Source organism: Callorhinchus milii, unplaced genomic scaffold (genome assembly GCF_018977255.1).
Source record: "Callorhinchus milii isolate IMCB2004 unplaced genomic scaffold, IMCB_Cmil_1.0 Scaffold31, whole genome shotgun sequence".
NCBI classification, from domain to species: Eukaryota; Metazoa; Chordata; class Chondrichthyes; order Chimaeriformes; family Callorhinchidae; genus Callorhinchus; species Callorhinchus milii.
In genome coordinates this window covers 1,332,506-1,351,027 of record NW_024704772.1, presented here as the reverse complement: position 1 = coordinate 1,351,027, position 18,522 = coordinate 1,332,506, and the positions used below count along the sequence as shown (strand labels likewise).

The following is an 18,522-nucleotide window of genomic DNA, read 5'->3' as shown; positions in this document are numbered from 1 at the left end:
CAAATTGCATTTCCGCAGCACCATTCATAGAAGCGCTCTGGGAGGCTACACCGTGCGAGGGGCACAACAAGAATGTTGTTGCTGTTGTTGCGCCCCAGCAAGCTTAACAGTAATGGAGAGGCACGGTTGAAGAGCAAGGTCTTCAGATGTGATGTGAAGATAGGGAAGGAGGAGGGATTGAGAAGTGGGATGCAATGGGATTTGTTGGAAGAGCAAGTAGCCCAAAGATGATTGTTTCACACTCAATGAGACACAAATTATAAGCCGTTCAACCTTCTTATAAACCTTTTATTGTGATGTGATGGCGATATCCTCCAGGGCAGACAGTCTCCACCTGAGAGTTTAAAATTTCTGGAATTGTTTCTTGGCTCCAGCGGCTTTGGTGACCTTCAGTACGTTGAAACGCACGGTTTTGCTCAGAGGCCGGCATTCACCCACAGTCACACTGTCGCCACTTTGCACGTCTCTGCAGCAGGAGGCAAATAAATGGAGGTCAGAAAAGAACCAACAGTAGCTCTAGGCCACTCAGTTAGGAGTGCTGGGCTTACTGGAGGGACAGACCAGTCACTCACTCACTGGGAATCCTCCCACTCTCGGTTCCTTTTAACCCTGCAAGCCCAAGCTCTAACACTCATCAGCTGGCCCGGTATCCAGAGTTGCCTACACTATGAGTGGTATATGGGACTGTTCTCCAACCAGCCGCAAACCACATGGCAGCAGATCGAGCGCAGAGGAACAAGCGTACCTGAAGCAGGGGGAGAGGTGGACAGACATGTTCTTGTGGCGCTTCTCAAAGCGGTTGTACTTCCTGATGTAGTGCAGGTAGTCCCTGCGGATCACTATGGTACGCTGCATCTTCATCTTGGTCACCACACCTGGGGACAGGAGACAGATAAACAAACAGGTTTCAGCAAAAACAACAACAAATTACATTTACACAGCGCCTTTTACATCGGGAGGCTGTCGCAAGGCGCTGGACAGTCAGGGAATTGGACCCGAGCAGGGGGTTGGGATCGGGGGGTGGTGACAGACGTGCCTTGAAAGAGGAAAGTGAGGGAGCGAGACAAAGGGGCTGTGGGATGGAGTTCCAAAGGTTGGGCGCAGAGAGACTTAAGGCCAATGTAAGTAAGTATGTACAAATTCAGTACCTCTAGATACACAAAGCTAAATTTGTTAGTAACCTATCAAATACTTTGTAGAAAGGAATGCAGAATCTCCACGAAAGTTCCCGCTCACCCCCACAGATTTATTTTGGCAATATGTAAAGCAAAGAGAGCACGTGAACTCAAGACAAGCAGAGGTTCCCCTACCTGTCAGAATTCGCCCTCGGATGGACACGTTGCCTGTGAACGGACACTTCTTATCAATGTAGGTTCCATCGATGGCCTGAGAGACAGAGAGGGTCATTCAGTTCGAATGATGAACATACAATTCTGACTGTGGGAAACCACACTTTGATTACCAGACAAGAAGGGGTGGGGTGGGGGGGGAAAGAGAGTCACTATAGACACTAAAACCTAGCGACTCGCGATTCACTCACTTCTTAACATTCAGATCTGCGATCAGTAAAACCATTCAGCAGGATCGTCACAGCCTCTACGAGACTTGGAAGACCATCATGAGAAAGAAAATAATTTGCAGCTCGGAATAATAATAATCCTTCCATTTGCTATAGTCCCTTATCACCTCTTCGGGAAGTTTCAAAGCGCTTCACAGAATATACTGTAAAATGAATTGACTATAATTTGTGGGCCTAATGCGTCAGCCAATTACGCACAGCAGTATCTCACACACAGTCGTGGATTGAGTGGCCAAATTATTATTATATTTTGGAGGGATTATCCGCCAATTGAATAACAACTGGGCTCCTACTTACTGTTAGGTAAACAGAGGCGTGTGGAGTAAGGAAACTTACTTGCCTAATATTTGAACTCAATGCAAGTCCATTATTTGCATGTGCACACACATATGTATATAAAAGTATATAGAGAAGTTCTGGCGAATTGGTCTAGCAGCAATATCTGAGTCGGTATATCTCACCTCTCGAGGAGTTTTGAAGCCCAGACCTACATTCCTGTAATATCGGGGAAGTTTTTCTTTGCCACCCTCTCCCAGAAGCGCTCGCTTCTTATTCTGGAAGATAGTTGGCTGCTTCTGGTAAGCTCGCTCAGTCTGCAATAGAGAAAAAACAGAGCGTGAGTAGGTTGCAGCAGTGATCAGAGATAAACTACTGAATGATGCATCTATAATATATCTGTAATAATTATCCATGCATTTGATTTAGCGCCTTGTCACGTCGTTGAGACGTCTCAAAGCACTTGCAGAATATTGTAAAGTGTATTGACTGCATTTTTGTGGCTGCAGCCAATTGCACGCAGCAGCGTTCCTACAAACAGTCAGGGATTCGGGGATCAAAACAGGATCAAATAGATTGCGGGTTCAGCAAAGCCATCCACAAGCACGATGGGCTGAGCCTTCAATCTCTGTGCCACATGTTTCTCTGGTTGGCCTTTAATTATGTCCATGTGTACGATATCCACTGTACGAATCAGACCCGTACACAGCCTTATACATTCTAGACACACACACATACACATTTACACAGCATATACTTCTACACACACACATACACACATTCACATTTATTATGTGGACAGATGTTTTATACACTATAATCCACGTGTATATAAATACACACATATCGAACACATCACACACACACTCACACCTATTATATGGACAGATATGCCCATTAATCCACGTGACACGTATGATCCAAACACACACACACATATATATTATACATGTGTGTGTATAAGATATGAACAAGTGCAGCATAGTTATGGAACAGAATTATATGTATATGGTTTATGGTGCCTTTCACGTCTGGAGGACGTCCCAAGGCGCTGGACAGTCAGTGCCTCGCGCCCGAGCTGGGGGTCGGGATCAGGGTAGGAGGTGGAGGGCAAGGAGTGTGGGTGGGGGGGAGGGGGGGGGAGAGGGAGGGAGGGGATGACCGAAGGCGCGGTCAGTCGAAGAGGAGAGTCTCAAGACGGGTCTCGAAGGGGAGGCAGAGGCTGGGGCGCGGCGGGGGGGGGGGGGCTCTGGGATGGTGATCCAGCAGGTGGGGAGGGGGGGCAGAGAGGTTGGAGCCCCCCCACCCCGCGGCGGTTGGTAGAGGGGGTCAGGAGGTCGCAGAGATGGAGGGTGAGCAATAACCTGCGGTCTCCCTCACATGGAGGGCCCTGGGCCACACCCACACCGCTTGGGGAAAAGACCCGACAGCAGGGCGATCAGGAGGCCGCCGCCGCCGCCCTCCCCGCCTGTCGGCGGGTCCGCTCCGGACCCGGCTCCCAGGCCTCGAGGCCCGGCCAGGCCCGGCCGGAGTCGCACACATGGCGGCCTCGGCCTCGCCCCGGCGCCGGGCCGCCCGCCTCAGGCAGAGGAACAAAGAGGGAGGCTCGGGCTCCAGCGCCGCCGGTCGGAGCCCAGGCTGGGCCTCCCCGCCCCGCCCCGCCGGCTCCCCTCACGGCCGCCGCTCTCACCTGGTTGTCCGCCATGTCGCGCAGCCCGAGAGGGAAAGAGAGCGAGCCCGCGCCGCGGGGTCTCCTCAGCGCTCGGGCACGGGCTCGGACCGGAACTGACGACACGGACTGCGGGGCACCATGGCGATCAGTCAGGCAGCGAGCGGGGCGGAAGTGAGGCAACGTGAGCCAGCTGTGCTCACTACACTGAGAGAGAGAGGTACCAGTGAGCATCTGTCTGACTTGCCAACACAGTGCTCCCTCCCTCCCTCCCTCCCTCTCTCTCTCTCTATGGGCAAGCTGTGCAGTTTCAGCTGCTTAAACGCCAGCATGTACCCCAATGCACTCTCTATGGCTTCCCCTCAAGCCTTGGCTTCGCCCCTTTGGCTTTAGTAATAATCCTTCCGGATGGTAATAATACTGGCACCCTATCGAGTCGCTCGAGCTGTCTCACGGCTCTTCGCAGAACATAGCGCCTATACCGTCGCGTCACTGAGGCGCCTCAAAGCGCTTCGCAGAGAGCTGCATGCTTTAAAGTGAACTGAACGGAGGTTGCGTGGGCCAAACGGGGGCAGCCAATTTAAGTGAGAATGGCGTGTGTCTCGTTCCATTCCAAAACGTGCAAGTGTAATTTCCATGTATCCGTGACACGTGTAAGTGGGACTCGGTTTGGATACTTCTAAGCATAGCGATAGATTTCTACAATCCATCTGCAAACCAATCAAAAGCACAGTGCTGGGGAGAGCAATGCCTCGTTGGAGACATTGTCCTTTAGCTGAGATGTTGAACCAACTTTGCAGATGGATCAGATCACGGCTTTTGCTCACACTTTGCCTTGAAACCACCGGCATTTTCATCGAACAAATAATTCCACAGCCCATTCCAGTTTCAGTGCTCAGTATCTTTTTAATACTGCATTTGATTCTTTGCCTAATTTTTTATTTAAAAGACAGCGACACGTGCAAGAAATGAAAACGTTCACAGATCAGTTTTTTCTCTCAAAACTCGTGGTTAAAAGTAACGTTAAAGCAGTAATATGTTGGTTAGTGTTAGTGTAGACTGAGCCCGCCGTAAAGTGAATGATTAAATGAGCTGAAGGCCGTCTTTTTTTCTCTCTCAATTTTTGTCCACTTTTGTGATATGATAAGTTGTGAATAACAATGACAAATACAACAGTAAGTGGCACAGTTCGAGAACTGATTGCAATGCCATAAGCAAAGGACCATATAATATGACCACGTCACCTGCCACTGTCACGTACCACTCACACACATCTCTGTAAAGCGAGTACCCACACTTAACACAGTTTTTTAAATATAAAAAAAAACACTACTGGCTCAAAGCAGCAGAATTAGGCAGCACTTCTCACAACGTATATAGAAAGCCAAGTTCGTGCCTTTGACCAGAAAAAAGTTGTTGTTTGACGTATGTGTGTTGTGAAGCTCTTGGGTGGGACATGATCCTTGTCCAGAAGCAAACACTCATGAGAACCGTGTAACTTGTGTAACGAGTTGAGTGGAATCCTGATCCCACGCATTGCACATGGTTGTGGGGTTGAGGGAGTAACAGATCGAGCACTTTGATGTGCAATGTGACTTTGATGCAAGTGAATGAAATGGATCTGCGTAACTTGCACAGATGATTCTGCTTTTATCAGGATTCCACTCTTAAACAACAGTGATCCCATCTGTCAGACATTCATTCCCTCGAACATTGACAGCTACTCAGTAATACACTGCTTCACGCCATAGGCTATTGCACTTAGAAACAATTCACACATTTACTCAAATCTACCTATAAATATGTTGCAGACTGTTCCACCCCCAAAAGGAGTGTGCCTTATCAGATCCGGTCTACAGGTAAGTCCTTTCACACCGTTAATTACTTTTAAAAATCCTCTTCGTACTTTATAACGATTTACGATAAAAATGTCTCTTTTTTTCATATAAAAAAATCTACCTCGTCCCAAATAAACTTTTTATAGATGTTCCGTCACAAGCAGTGGTTGTGGACTGTACGGAGGCACTTACTGTCATTAACAAACACTTACATGTCTCAGCGACAACACTGAAATACACGACAAGAAAGATTCCGCAAGGTTGAATTTCCCATCATCATCATAATAATAATCTTTGCATTTGATATAGCGCCTCATCACGTCGTTGTGACATCTCAAAGCGCTTCTCAGAATATACTGTAAAGTGAATTGACTGTATATTTTGTGGGCAAAAGACGCCAGCCAATTGCACACAGCAGTGTCCTACAAACAGTCATGGACTGGGTGACCAAATTATTATTTTTTTTGGAATTATTACCCCCGGAAATCGATTAACAATCGGGTTCCTACTTACTGCTAGGTAAACAAGGCGTGTGAAGTAAGGAAACTTGACTAAGGTTTCACCCTGCCCGGAAATTGAACCGGAGTCCTCTCGCTTTCGAGGCGAGTGCTCTAACCCATATGCTACAGGACTTCACTCCTCCAGATCATAAAAAAAACTTGTTTTAGGTTATATCTACACTCTGACAACAACTGAATTGTAGCTCTGATAATTCCTCCTTGCCCACTCCAGCTCATCTGTCCTTACCTGGTGCCTGTCATTCTTTTCTGTCTGGTAGCTACCTCTCTGGTCAACTTGCAAAACATTCTTTTCCCAATAGCTTCCTTTCTTATTGCTCATCTTCATGTCAACATCTTCCATCGCTACTCCCTTTCCTGCCTGCTGGAGAAAGTAGCTTGCAAATTACAGATCATTAATACAGGGAAAGGTCCTCTATTTTGCAACGTGGGTCTCAGAGCATCCCTCGTGTCTGGGGAGCAACAACAAGAACAAATTACATTTATATCGCGCCTTTCATGTTGGGAAGACATCCATAGAGCAAGTCCCTGGGGTGTTTATAGGGCTGCTTGGTATAGAGTTATATGCCACACAATCAATCCCCAATTCCCTTCCTTTATTGCAAACCTAGGGTTAACCCAGATGTAGTCACTAGTCGACTCCTGACCAGGAGGTGTCAGCTCTGGGTGATAGCTTACCCACAAACTGGGGTTGTTACCTGTCTTAGCAGCAAGAGTAAGTCCGTCCGCCCATCCCTCCTTAACCTCAAACACCAAAGGAAGTGTCTGTACAATGTTCCAAATTTAAACCATCCACTGCTTCCTTCAAAGGCAGAAGATAGTTCAGTTTTTTTGAAGGGGTGAAAAGATAAAAATGTTGCAAAACTAAAACTTTTCTAAAAAAAAGCAAAAAGCTTCATTCGCATCTTTTCTTCTTTAATGTGAGCAGAAATTCCACCCGGCTCCAGAATTATTCTCCTCATGCATTGTTTCATAACCTGCACAATTTGGTAGTTTCTGAAACAGAATCTTCGTTTTGAAGCCAGGTTTTCTGCAAGTTTTTTCTTTTGAGAAACTTCAGCAAGCCGGCTTCTGAAGACCAGAATTAATTCAGCAATTTGCTAAGTTTGGACGCTCTGAAATTCTCTGAAAAGCATTTGAATTGAGGAATTTCCATCAATCTCTCCAGATGGAAAGAGGATAAATCGAGAGGTGGGTGGAATTCTTCCCTGTAGCCCAAATACTAAGGTTTCGTAATACATCCACAATTCGGGCATCCGAGTTAGCAGCCAAAGGCAACATTAGAATACAGAGAGACAACTACCCACTACATACGTGGTTACTGACGGGGAAATAGAAAGTAAATTAAGCCAAACTAACCAGAGGGGGAACCTTTCCAGTGATTAACTTTTGGGTTGAAATGCACAAATGAAAAAAAACGGACCCCAATATAAAATTCCTCACTGTTTACCAGTCATCCTGTTTTATCATGGTAGTGAAATGACACCTTAGAATACTGCAGTAATTGTCATCAGTCCGTTCGTTATTCACCCCCCCCCCCCCATTCCTTAACCAAGCATCTAAATCAAGCGGGTCCAAATACTCATTCATTTTACAAAGGTGCACAGCGTGAGAAATTAGCTTAGATAAGGTGAAACGTTTGTGCTTAAAACGCACATTACTGGAGAGCCACGACGTACCAAGCGCTATTGTGCGATGACTGAAGGACACTTTCTTTATAGGGGATCAGACTTGAGGAATTCTCATTCCTACCATAAGAGATTCCTGCTGATGTGACGATAAGTGCTTAAGACGCCAGCAATGTCATCTCCGAGGCAAGGAATGGAATGTGGGAGTATAGACTGAGGAATGACAGCACCTGTAAGTCAGTCTCCAGCCATCAATCTCTCTCGGGGGATGTGAGTGAGGCTGGTTTTAACCCCAATCTCAGATCTCCAATCTCTCTCTCTCCCCCCCCCCCCACATCCCCACGCACCATTGGAAACTTTTTTTTTTAACAAGGCAACAAAAATATTTCACTTTCATTTTTGTTCAATTTGTAAAAAGGCACCAATTGCAAGTTAGATTCATTATTTTACGTTTTTTCTTCTTTTTTTAAAAAAAACCTTGCGACTGAGAGTTAGGCTATATTTACAGCCATTTCCTTTCCCCCCCACCCCCATCCCCAATACCCAGAACATGAATGGTCACCATCACACACACACACTCACTGACCCATGGGTTCGGGGCAGGGGGAACCGAACAAGACAAAGGGGCCACAGTCGGAAAGGTCAGTAGATTATCCCACCACACCATCCCATTGGCTAACCAGTGTATTACCCCCTCTCCCTCTCTTTAAAACCCCTCAGAGCACTCGCAATGGTCTTTGCTGTGTAACATCTTTGTGCACAGACCACATAGCCAGGCGCTGTGCTGGAGAGACCATTATGGTATTATATATATCCACTCCCCCCAAAGCTGGTGTAAGATTTAAATCACAGGTTAGTGTATTGTGAGTCAGGCATGGTCCGCGCCCAGGTTATAATAAATAATAATAATCCTTATATTTGATTTCGCCCACAAAATATAGACAATTCACTTTACAGTATATTCTGTGAAGGGCTTTGAGACGACTAGAACATGTGATAAGGCGCTATATCAAATGCAAGTATTACCATTATTACTTGATACAGAGCCTTATCACGTCGTTGAGACGTCTCAAAGCGCTTCACAGGATATATTGTAAAGTGGATTATCTGTGTATTGTGTGGGTGAAACGTGCAGCTAATTGTGCACAGCAGTGTCCCACCAACAGTCGCGGATTGCGTGACCTAATTTTTTTGTTGTGTGTGGAGGGATTATTGCCCCCGGAAAGCGATCTGCCAATCGACTAACAACCGGGGTTCCTACTTACTCCTGGGTAAACAGAAGCGTGTGTGCGGAGTAAAAAAACTTGCCTAAGGTTTCTTCCCAGTCGGGAGTCGAACCCAGGTCCTCTCGCTTGCGAGGCGAGCGCTCTAACCACTACGCTACGTGCACTCCAGGTTGCTTGAATGGGTGTCTCTGATTTCTCCCGGGTGGGCTTGGCGTGGCTTGGCTTGGCCTAGCCAAAGTTAAATGATGTGCGTGGCCATGTGCCTCTCCAGCAGAGTCTTGTGGGAAAAGCGCTTGTTGCAGACGTGACACTCGAAGGCCTTCTCCCCGCGGTGCAGCCGCATGTGTACGTTAAGGGAACTCTTCTGCGTGAAGCGTTTGTTGCACACGGGGCACTGATACGCCCGCACCCCCGTGTGCGTGACCATGTGCTTTATCAAGTAGTCCCTCAGCGAGAACGAACGCCAACACACACTGCACTGATGGGGTTTCTCACCTGCGGAGGGGGAGTTGAGGTGGGTGGGAATCAGGAGAGGGTGGTGGTGGTGGGGGGAAGAAAAGAGAAAACCAACAGGAATCAGAGCACAGCAATCGTTTCCTTACAACAACACCTTGAATTTATACAGCGCCCTTCAGGCGTGGCAGCGTCTCAGGGCAATGACAACAAATGACATTTACACAGCGCCTTTCACATCAGGAGGAAGTCCCAAAGCACTGGGCGTTCAGCGATCCGCACCCAAGCTGGTGGTTGGGATCAGGAGGGGTGGAGGGCGGGGAGGGTAGGTGACCGAAGGCATGGTCGAAGAGGGGGTTCTTGAGATGGGTACAACTGCATTCACCTCCAAGAACTAGTGAGTGACAGCAATTGCCTGTGAAGCACTTTGAAACATTTTGACGTTATCTTTGAAGGTGGGGAAGGGGGGGGGGGGGTAAGAGAGAAGATAAGAGTGTTTGGTGAGAGATTGAAAATTTAAGACATAAACATCCTGTAACGTTGACAAAACAGAAGATTTCTGGGGCTCCCCAGGCCCCGACGATAGTTCCCAGGCAGATATCCCAAAGGCTCCTTTTTGGAATTAAGTAAAATATTCTGGATGCGACCGTTACGACAGAGAAGGAACTGGCCAGCTTCCTCGCCAGACCCGAGGCAAAGGAAATCTCAGCCAATAAACCGAGCGGGAGTACTGTGTGTTCTTTCCTGCTCTGAAAAAACATGTTTTCTGGGAAACAAAACCCTGCAAAAGATGTTTTCTGTGAAAACAAATGCTAACGGCCGGTCAGGGCTCAGACACCGAGAGGAACAAACAGAGGGGACTTAGAGAGAGAGAGAGAGAGAGAGAGAGGGGGATCCAATTGCTTTTACTAAATTATAAATTGTAAATGTTTCATATCCTGTAACCTTGTACTGTATGAGCTACATTAAGCAGCATTGGACCCGGTTATCTTTGACACTGGCTCTGACAAAACAAAGACAGCCACACAGCCAGCTCTGCTGGATATTAAAGGCCTGTGTTGCCGTGCCAGGAGAGAGAGACAGAGAACAAAGAGCTGTTTTTTCTCTCTTCATCAGATTTTCTTCTCTCCTGAACACATTCCCACATTCTGCTGGCGTGAGCTTCCACAGGTGCCAGTCACCCTCTGGTACCTGGCCCGTGAGCTTATTCGCGAGGGAGACTCGTCAATCAGTGAGCGTCGGCAGCTCAAACTGATTGCGTCCTGAGATCACCTCCTGACAGTGGTCACTAGACACTGACCGGCAGCAGCAACGTCCCCCACCTCAGATGGAATGCTCTACTGAAGGGAGCTTTTGCGGAGATGTGTTTGTCTGTGCGCAAACCAGTTGCCGTGTTCACCTACAAACACACTGCACAGTACTTACAGCGAAGCGTCTGACCAAGAAAAAAATAGCCCTGCAAGCCAAAGCCCTAACCCGTAGGGTGGTCCTAGCTGGACAAGCAGCAGGAAAGCTTACCAGACAGTGCTCTCAATGGGCAAACTATGTGGTTTTAGCTCGATAAGCTGGTGCCCCAATGCACAATCTGGAGCCCCCAAACTTAGTTTTTGCTAACTTGGGCTTAATTCTTTTCGGAATTAGGTAAGCAGGATGTGTCTCCCCAGAGAGACAGCGCTTATTCCATTCCAACAATCTATCTCTGGGATTTCCACGTGTAAGTGGGACGCATGGAATTCTCAGTTTGATTTGGATACTCTTATATAAACAATAATCCTTGCATTTGACAGCTCAAAGTGCTTCACAGAGTATATTGTAAAGTGTAGTGACTGTGTATTTTGTGGGCAAAATAAACAGCAGTGTGCCACAAACAGTCGTGGATTGAATGACAAAATTTATTTCGGGGAAGGGATTATTACCCCCAGAAAGTGATCCCCCAATTGACGGCAGGGTTCCTAGTTACTGCAAGGTAAACAGGGGTCTGTGAAGTAAGAAAAACTGTCTAAGGTTTCACCCTGGAATCAAACTCAGGTACCCTCGCTTACAAGGCACCATGACGGGTTTCTGGCTGACCCCAAAAAAAGAAAGGAAAAAGAAAGTCTCCCTTGACCTACCAGTGTGGACGAACATGTGCTTCGCGTAATTCTGTCTGGAGCTGAATGTCTTCCCACACTGGGCGCATCCGTAGGGCTTACGCTCAGCCTCGTTGGGACCCTGGCCGGGCTGAGGAGGGCCTGACCCTGCCTGGTCCTGGAATGCCTGCGGGTTCTGGGGCTGCCCCTGAGCCGGGAGGCTGGAGACGCAACTCTGCGAGGTGGAGGGCAAGGCTGGCAGGTGCACGCTGTGGGGGGAGTGTGGCACACTCATCTGGAACAGGTTACGGTTGCCAGAGAGGCCTGGGGCCCCAGCATCAGCCTGGAGATCGTACTGCAGGGAGCAGCCGTGGGGGCGCTGGCTGGCTGGCCCTCCAGGATGGAGAGCAGGCGTGGGGAGAAAGTCCTGCATAAATGTCGACGGCCGGGAAAAGGTATCCATGTGCAACTTGGCGTCCACTTTACGGTTGTGCTGTAACGAAGGGTCTTTGTCCTCTTTGTCGGTGCCCTGCCAGAAAGACTTGAGTTCCTCCGGCAGGAGATCGCTGGCATTGAAAAACTCCATCTCCTCTCCTCGGCTGCTCAATGTCAGGGCACCCCCAGAGTCCCTCCTCTCCCCCCCTGTGCTCTGGCTGGGGTCGAAGGTGCTGGTCTCGGGCATTTCCTCGGCTCTCTCCTCATGCTCGACTGGCTCGTTGGGCTGATCGGAAGCCGGGGCCACGGCGGCACTCTCCCCACAGTATAGAAGGTCATCGTCCTCCTCCTTGATGGTCACTTGACTGCCATCCGACATCAGCAGGCGGATTGGCTGTCGCTGCTTTCTGCTGTGCCCGCCCTGCCCGTAGAGTGAAGTCTCACCCCGTTGATTGGCAGCGACGTTGTACCATAGGGGCCGGCTGTCCCCGCCCCGGCCCCCCTCCATCAGACCCACACTCTCTTGGTCAGGATGATCTCCAGCTGCCTTGTTATGCCCAGGCTGCCTGCACAGGGAAGGGCTCATGTCCTCTGCTTTATAGGCAAGCTCACCACCAGGCAGATTCTTGGCTGTCCCACGGGTAAAATCGATCTCTTTTTCGGCCGTGTGGGGCGACAACGCGGCCTCGATTAACCCGAAAGGAAGCTTGTGCAACTGCTCGCTGACGGTCTGGCAGATATTGGCCTCCCTGTCGTCCGAGAGGTCGAACTTCTGGTTGGCCAACGGCTGGAGGAGCTGACCCTGGTTCTTCTGCGCGGCGTTCTGAGAGATGATCCTGGTGCACTCGTCGATGATGGTCTTGATCTGGAGCACGCTGGCCGCCGTCAGGATCTGCAGTGCCTCCACATGGGACACCATGAGCGAGCCGCTGTACATGAAGTCCACCAGGCGCCGCAAGGTCTGCGCCGACACCAGTGGCGGCACCTCGATCTCGCTGTAGCCCAGCAGGAGCTTGTCGTGGAAGAAGGGGCTGGCAGCTGCCAGGACGCAGCGGTGGGCACGCAGCGCCGTGCTGTGGATCCGCACCGTCACGTCGCAGAAGTGTCCCCCCAGCCGCTGGGCGTTGAGCGTCTCCAGCAGCGACTTGCTGAAATTCTGCAAGTTGATGCTGTGAAGTTGCTCGGACATCGTGCTCCTTCCTCCTCTCCGGGTGGCCGCACCTGAAAACGGGGAGGGGGGGGGGGAAGGGGATTTGAACACAAGCAGGTTACTTACGACCTGATGCGCCAGTCCCAGTATCGTTCAGAATGCGTGCCGTGTAAGCACTGTAGAAGAAGCCAGGCTTGTTTTGGTTTGCCGCGCCGTGTGTGTGTGTGTTATTCTATATACACAGCGTCAAAGGCAAAACATTAACCCACCCTCAGCGCCACAGCTCAAGCAGTGTAAGTCGCACAGTGTAAGTTAGAAAGCGGGAGGAGGGGTGAGGGGGGAAAAAAAGAGTACGAGGTTCACCCTCACAACACTGAGTCATTACACTTTACAGTAAATCCTGCGAAGGGTTCCGAGACATCCTCCTGATGTGAAAGGCGTTCTACCAAGAAAATCAGTGTGTGGGTGTTTGGGAGGGCCCTGATCCCTGGGGTGGTGGGGGGGGGGGGGGAGTTGAGCCCTGACCCCTGGGGTGTGGGGGGGGGGGGTTGAGCCCTGACCCCAGGAGGTGGGGGTGATTCCTGACCCCCAGGGAGTGGAGGTGGGGGTGAGCCCTGATCCCTGGGGTGGTGGGGGGGGGGGAGGGTTGAGCCCTGACCCCTGGGGTGTGTGTGGTGGGGGGAGGGTTGAGCCCTGACCCCAGGAGGTGGGGGTGATTCCTGACCCCCAGGGGGTGGAGGTGGGGGTGAGCCCTGATCCCTGGGGTGGTGGGGGGGGGGGGGAGAAGGGTTGAGCCCTAATCCCAGGGGTAGAGGGGTGTGAGCCCTGACCCCAGGAGGTGGGGGTGATTCCTGACCCCCTCCCACCCTCAGGGGTTGTGGGTGAGCCCTAATCCCAGGAGGGGGTGGGGTCCTGATCCCTGAGGTGGGTGAGAGGGTCCGCCTGAAGGAGTCGCCGTGAACCCAACGGCGGCCCTTGATACCCCCCCCCCGCCTCCCGAGGCCTCGGCAGTGCCGCCTCGCGAAGCCCCGGCCTCTCGCACGGCCTCTGGGGGGGGGGCGGAGGGGGGGGGGGGGGGCAGGAGCCGCACTAACTAACCTCGTCTCCTCGGGAGCAACAACCTCTCAGCCTTTTTTTTTGGGGGGGGGGGAGGGGGGGGGAGGGGGCGCGGGGCTGACCCGCGTCGGGGAGCGTCTTGACGTTGTCACTCACGTCCCACCTCACAGGGCGGAGCGCCCGGCGGGCGCGAGCGGCCGTGCGTCTGGCGCCAAGCCGCCAGCGCGCGCCTCCCTCCCTCCCTCCCGCCCGCCCGCCCGCTCGCTCTGCGCGCGCTCCCGAAGCGGCCCGCGGGCCTTTTCCTCTCTCCCCCCCCCACACACCGGCAGCCAACCGCCAGCCAGTCTGCGCATGCTCCCGAAGCGGCCCGCGGGCCTGTTCCTCTCTACCCCCCCCCCACCAGCCAACCGCCAGCCAGTCTGCGCATGCTCCCGAAGCGGCCCGCGGGCCTTTTTCATCTCCCCCTCCCTCCCTCCCTCCCTCTCCTGACCGCCAGCCAGTCTGCGCATGCTCCCGAAGCGGCCCGCGGGCCTTTCCCTCTGTTCCACCCTCAACCGCCGCGCTACCCCCCGGAGACGAACTGACCTAAAAGGAGGGAAGGAGCTATTTCGGAGTCCGTGTCCAGCCGCGCATTGGGCCGCGCCGCGGCGAGCGAGCGAGGGAGGGGGCGGGTGGTTTGTGCAGCGCCGCCCGGGGCTGAAGAGGCGCCGCCGCCGACGCCGCGGCGCATCATGGGTGACAGAGGGGCTTTCCCCGCTGGGGCACGGGCGCGGTGCGGAGCGGAGCCGCTGCGGGCGCCATTTTGGTGAGGTCGAGCTGGGAGCCAAGTGAGTCAAAGGAAAAAGGGGGAGGAAGGGGGTTGTGTGTGAGGAAGGTGTTGGGGGAGTCCGTGCAGCAGAGAACGTGTAGAGGGGAGGGGGTGTGTGTGTGGGTGTGTGGGGGGGGGGGAGGCGTTGAAGAATGTCTGGAGGGCTAACTGTATCCGGTACTGCAGCTAATGAGGGCCATCTGAGGCCATCAGTGATGATGATGATGATGGGGGGGTGGCGGTATTTTGGTCTCCAATGGAGTCAGAGGCGAGTTCTTGACCCCCCCCCAGTGTGAGAGACTGTGGGATTGTCGGATGCATCGTTGCTGATCCTTTATCGCTTCACGCGGCGCTATGCCGCCGAGAAGCGTTTCACTGTGAAGTGTAGTGACTGTCGGGCAGGTGCCGCAGTCGGCTTGTGCACGTTGACGTTCCTGGCCAACGGCCCTGACGTGATCGAGCAACTTTCTTTAACGTGGTTGTGTTGTCAGTTAGGACGCTGGGAGAGCCAATTCCATCTTCAACCCATGTCCACATAAACGAGCAGGGGATCAGTTGCTTGATCTCTGGTTATGTTTTCGCAGATCTTCTCTGTGTAGGCTCCGGGACGCTACCCTGCGTAAAGGACAGTATATAAACGCAAGTTGTTGTTTTCTTCTTCACCAGTGGGACGGCGAGAATTCAGTCCTCGATTTGGAGGTGGAGCTAAACGAATGACGGCCACAATCCTAGACAGTGTCCAGCTTGAACTTTCTTCTCAGTTACAGATCGGAGCGGTCTCCTCAGAATGCCGCGCCACTGCTCGGTGCAGGGCTGCAGGTCCAGGGACACGCGGGAATCCCGGAAGACTGGGATAACATTTCACAGGTACACAATAGACGTGGATTGGGAAACGCCGAACGACCGTTCATGCAGGAAGAATCCGTGGGCTTACCTGTTTTGCCCAGCAGTCACTCAGCCTGGCCTGCCTTTATTCACTGTCCCAGCTTCCAATGATGTTCAGACCAAGAAAACGTGCACCTGTCATTAAATCAACCGCTCCCAGATCAGATACAAAATCAATTTTGCTCTGCCTTCACCCTTCCCTCAGCAAACCATCCCTGGTTGCGTCTCTCGTGTTCCTGCACTAGTTGGTGCTGAGTTAATTGAAAGGAGTTGGCCTCATTGGTGAGCAGGAATCTTCTGATCCCTCTTGTCTTTTTGTTTGCAGGCTGCCAAAGAAAGGGAGCCCTCGTCGGTTGTTCTGGCTCGAAAACTGCTGCCGTACAAACGCGTCGGGCACCGGACCCTGGGATCCCACTTCACAGTTTATTTACTTCTGTTCAAAGCACTTTGAGAGGAACAGCTTCGAGCTCGTGGGAGTCAGGTAATTCTCAACCTATTTCAGACCATTGTCTCCTCCCCAAACCCCCCGACAGCTGAATGGTAGCTGTCGGGGGGGTTTCACACAGGTGGTACTCCTGTCTGAGCTTCAATGCTGAATTCNAAAAAAAGTTTTAACGCTTGTGCTGTGTTCACAGACTGAGGCAGTTATTTTTTGCTGTACTCTCCCAAAGGTGCTGAGTCCAAGCAACCGTGTGACCACCTGCGGGCAATTTGTTCACAGTGATGTCCCATAAACAGCCACGACCAATCTTTTTTCATCTGTGCTCCCACCACTATAGTGCAATTTAAGTCTGGACTGTTGAGTTCAAAGTCCCAACATGGGAATTTGAACTCCGCAACTTTCTGACTCAGGGGTGACAGTGCTACCGACTGAGCCTCATTGAGCCAAGCAACGGCACACGCCTATACGAGCTTCATCCCTTATTGTGTTCCCTCTCCCAGTGGATATCACCGACTGAAAGATGATGCTCTGCCAACCATATTCGAACCTTCCACTCGGTGGAAGATCGGGGTGAAGGCAACAAAGAGACAAAAGGCAACAGCAATTGTGGACATTGCAAAATGGTGAGGAAACCGGATGTAGTCTCTCAACATAGCGCAGACCTCAACTTGAAACTGTGCAGAACGCTGATGTATTGCAGCATCGAGCAGTGGGTTTTCCCTTCTCGTCCCACTCTCAGGGAGTTCCCCCCCTGACCCCTGCACCCAGATTTTTGCTAGCACCACCCCACACATCTCAAAGCGCTTCACAGAGACGGAATGTCACCTCAGCTAACTTGCTGTACTGTGTAATTCCTTTCATGTAGGATAATGGCTCGAAGCACTTTACACTGGAACCTGGCTAGAAAAAGCAGTGTTTGGTTTAACTCTAGACCGCGTTGGAGAGCGTCGGTTTTTGAGAGCTTCGGGTTTTCGATCTGATCTATAATTGTCTTTCACCCTTTCCGTCAGCCTCGCCGTTGAGACCTCTATACCCCTTGAGACATACGAAGAAGCTACAGTCCTGGTGACCAATGACGACACCCTGCTGCCGGCCATTGAGATCTCTGCATGCACTTCCATTTTCGAATCCAGAGCATCTCTTGCTGAGGTCAACACTTGTAATGAGAGTGTTGTCGAACCAATCTCCTCGTGTGAAATAGTGGCTGAAGTACCAGTAACCGAAGTGCCTGCCTCCCCTTGTGTGATTGAGCTGGAGGCTTTGGGCTCGGATGTGGTGTACTCCACTGAGGCAGTGGAGTACGAAGCTCAGATCAGTCAGTCCACGCTTACAGAGGAAGTCGCCAATGATGGCTCTTCTCTTCAACCTGACCACTTGACTGAACCCTCCACTGAAGCTGAACATTTACAGGTGGAGGAGGACAGGACTCCCATTCCTTTTGCCTTCTATATGGCTCGGATCCCTAGCGCCCCTCCTCTGCCTGCAGCCTACATCCCCATGGAACACAGCTACACTGTGGACTGTCCTCTGTACTGGAAGAAGAGAGCAGAGGCTCTGAAGGAGGCCTTTGACAAAGCCAGTAAAGAGTTGAGAGCCTGTAAGAAGCGTGAGAACCGTCTACGGGCTCGGATCGCCTCGCTGGTGAGGTTGCGGGGGAAGGGTCCCTGCGACAGGCCCCTCGAATCCACTTTGCCGATGCAGTTGGAGCACTCGATGGAAGTGTTTGAAATTCAAGTATTGGGCGAGTGTGTGGAGCTTTAGTCAGAGGCGGTCAGTCGTGTGCTGCTGCTCAGCCAGGTCAGCCTTTCCTGAGAAAAGGTACAGTGAAGAGGGGGAACTGTGCAGAACGCTGGTGTATTTCAGCACCGAACAGCGGGCTACAGAGTTACCCTCCTCGTCCCGCTCCAGGGATCTTCCCATGACGCTCCCCCTGATTTTTGCCTCCCTCGGTGAGGAGGAACGCTCAACTGTCGCCTCAACAACACATTGCACGCAATTCAAAGTGCTTCACGGAGACAGAGCATCTTCAAGCAGGTGGTTTCTGAGTAACAATAATGGGATATTCGGCTGCACAGTTATACTTGCCATAGGAGGGGGAGGGCATACACAGAGAGAACATAGCTTACCAGATATAGAGAAAATATACCTGTATACGTTGCTAGCACCTGACTAAGCTTGCATTTTAATTTTGATCGACTTGTACATTATCACTGGTTTAAATAAATATCAAACTTTTACTGAACTCTGGGAATATGGTTGGTGGAAGAGTATTTCCTTCCTTCAGTTTTCTCTCTGCCAGTGAAATTCCCTCATGCTGAAATGTGGCGGAAAGGGAGAAACTTGAAAGCTTACTTGACTCTGTTCCCGACTGGGCCACGAACATGACAGCCTTGGAATCTTGGCACAACGCTGTCAGATTCTATGATTGTTTTTATTCGAAAGTTATCCATCCAACGTTTTCATTATTGAGCGATTACACGCAGCTATTTA

At 51.2% G+C, this 18,522-nt stretch overlaps 3 protein-coding genes and 1 non-coding gene across 6 annotated transcripts; 1 reads left to right on the top strand and 3 right to left on the bottom strand.

Moving 5' to 3' along the window:
• Nucleotides 1-270: 270 nt before the first annotated feature.
• On the bottom strand, nt 271-3,583 carry rps11 (ribosomal protein S11). The gene is given in 5 exon segments (NM_001292211.1): nt 271-466; nt 746-875; nt 1,311-1,386; nt 2,041-2,172; nt 3,546-3,583. Coding segments are annotated over 5 exon segments (477 nt in total). The 5' UTR covers nt 3,561-3,583; the 3' UTR covers nt 271-342.
• LOC121851315 lies at nt 1,553-1,640 on the bottom strand. The gene has a single exon (XR_006085883.1). It is a non-coding gene; the product is annotated as a small nucleolar RNA SNORD35 (small nucleolar RNA).
• Nucleotides 3,584-8,841: 5,258 nt separating the features above from the next.
• On the bottom strand, nt 8,842-12,903 carry LOC103189535 (zinc finger and BTB domain-containing protein 45). The gene is made up of 2 exons (XM_007909966.2): nt 11,299-12,903; nt 8,842-9,229 (listed from the first exon to the last, which is right to left on the bottom strand). The coding sequence occupies exons 1-2, from the start codon at nt 12,878-12,880 to the stop codon at nt 8,973-8,975; spliced, it is 1,839 nt and encodes a 612-aa protein (XP_007908157.2). The 5' UTR covers nt 12,881-12,903; the 3' UTR covers nt 8,842-8,972.
• A 1,514-nt stretch (nt 12,904-14,417) lies between these two features.
• thap7 (THAP domain containing 7) lies at nt 14,418-18,274 on the top strand. Of its 3 annotated transcripts, none has more exons than XM_042345135.1 (5): nt 14,418-14,702; nt 15,372-15,572; nt 15,916-16,071; nt 16,533-16,655; nt 17,043-18,274. In XM_042345135.1, exons 2-5 carry the CDS (start codon nt 15,493-15,495, stop codon nt 17,791-17,793), a joined length of 1,110 nt encoding a protein of 369 aa, XP_042201069.1. In that variant the 5' UTR covers nt 14,418-14,702; nt 15,372-15,492; the 3' UTR covers nt 17,794-18,274. The 3 variants fall into 3 exon arrangements, with proteins under 3 accessions (XP_042201069.1, XP_007908160.2, XP_007908158.2); XM_007909969.2 differs by having other exon boundaries at nt 14,418-14,724; nt 15,467-15,572; XM_007909967.2 differs by having other exon boundaries at nt 14,418-14,724.
• The last annotated feature ends 248 nt before the right edge of the window (nt 18,275-18,522 follow it).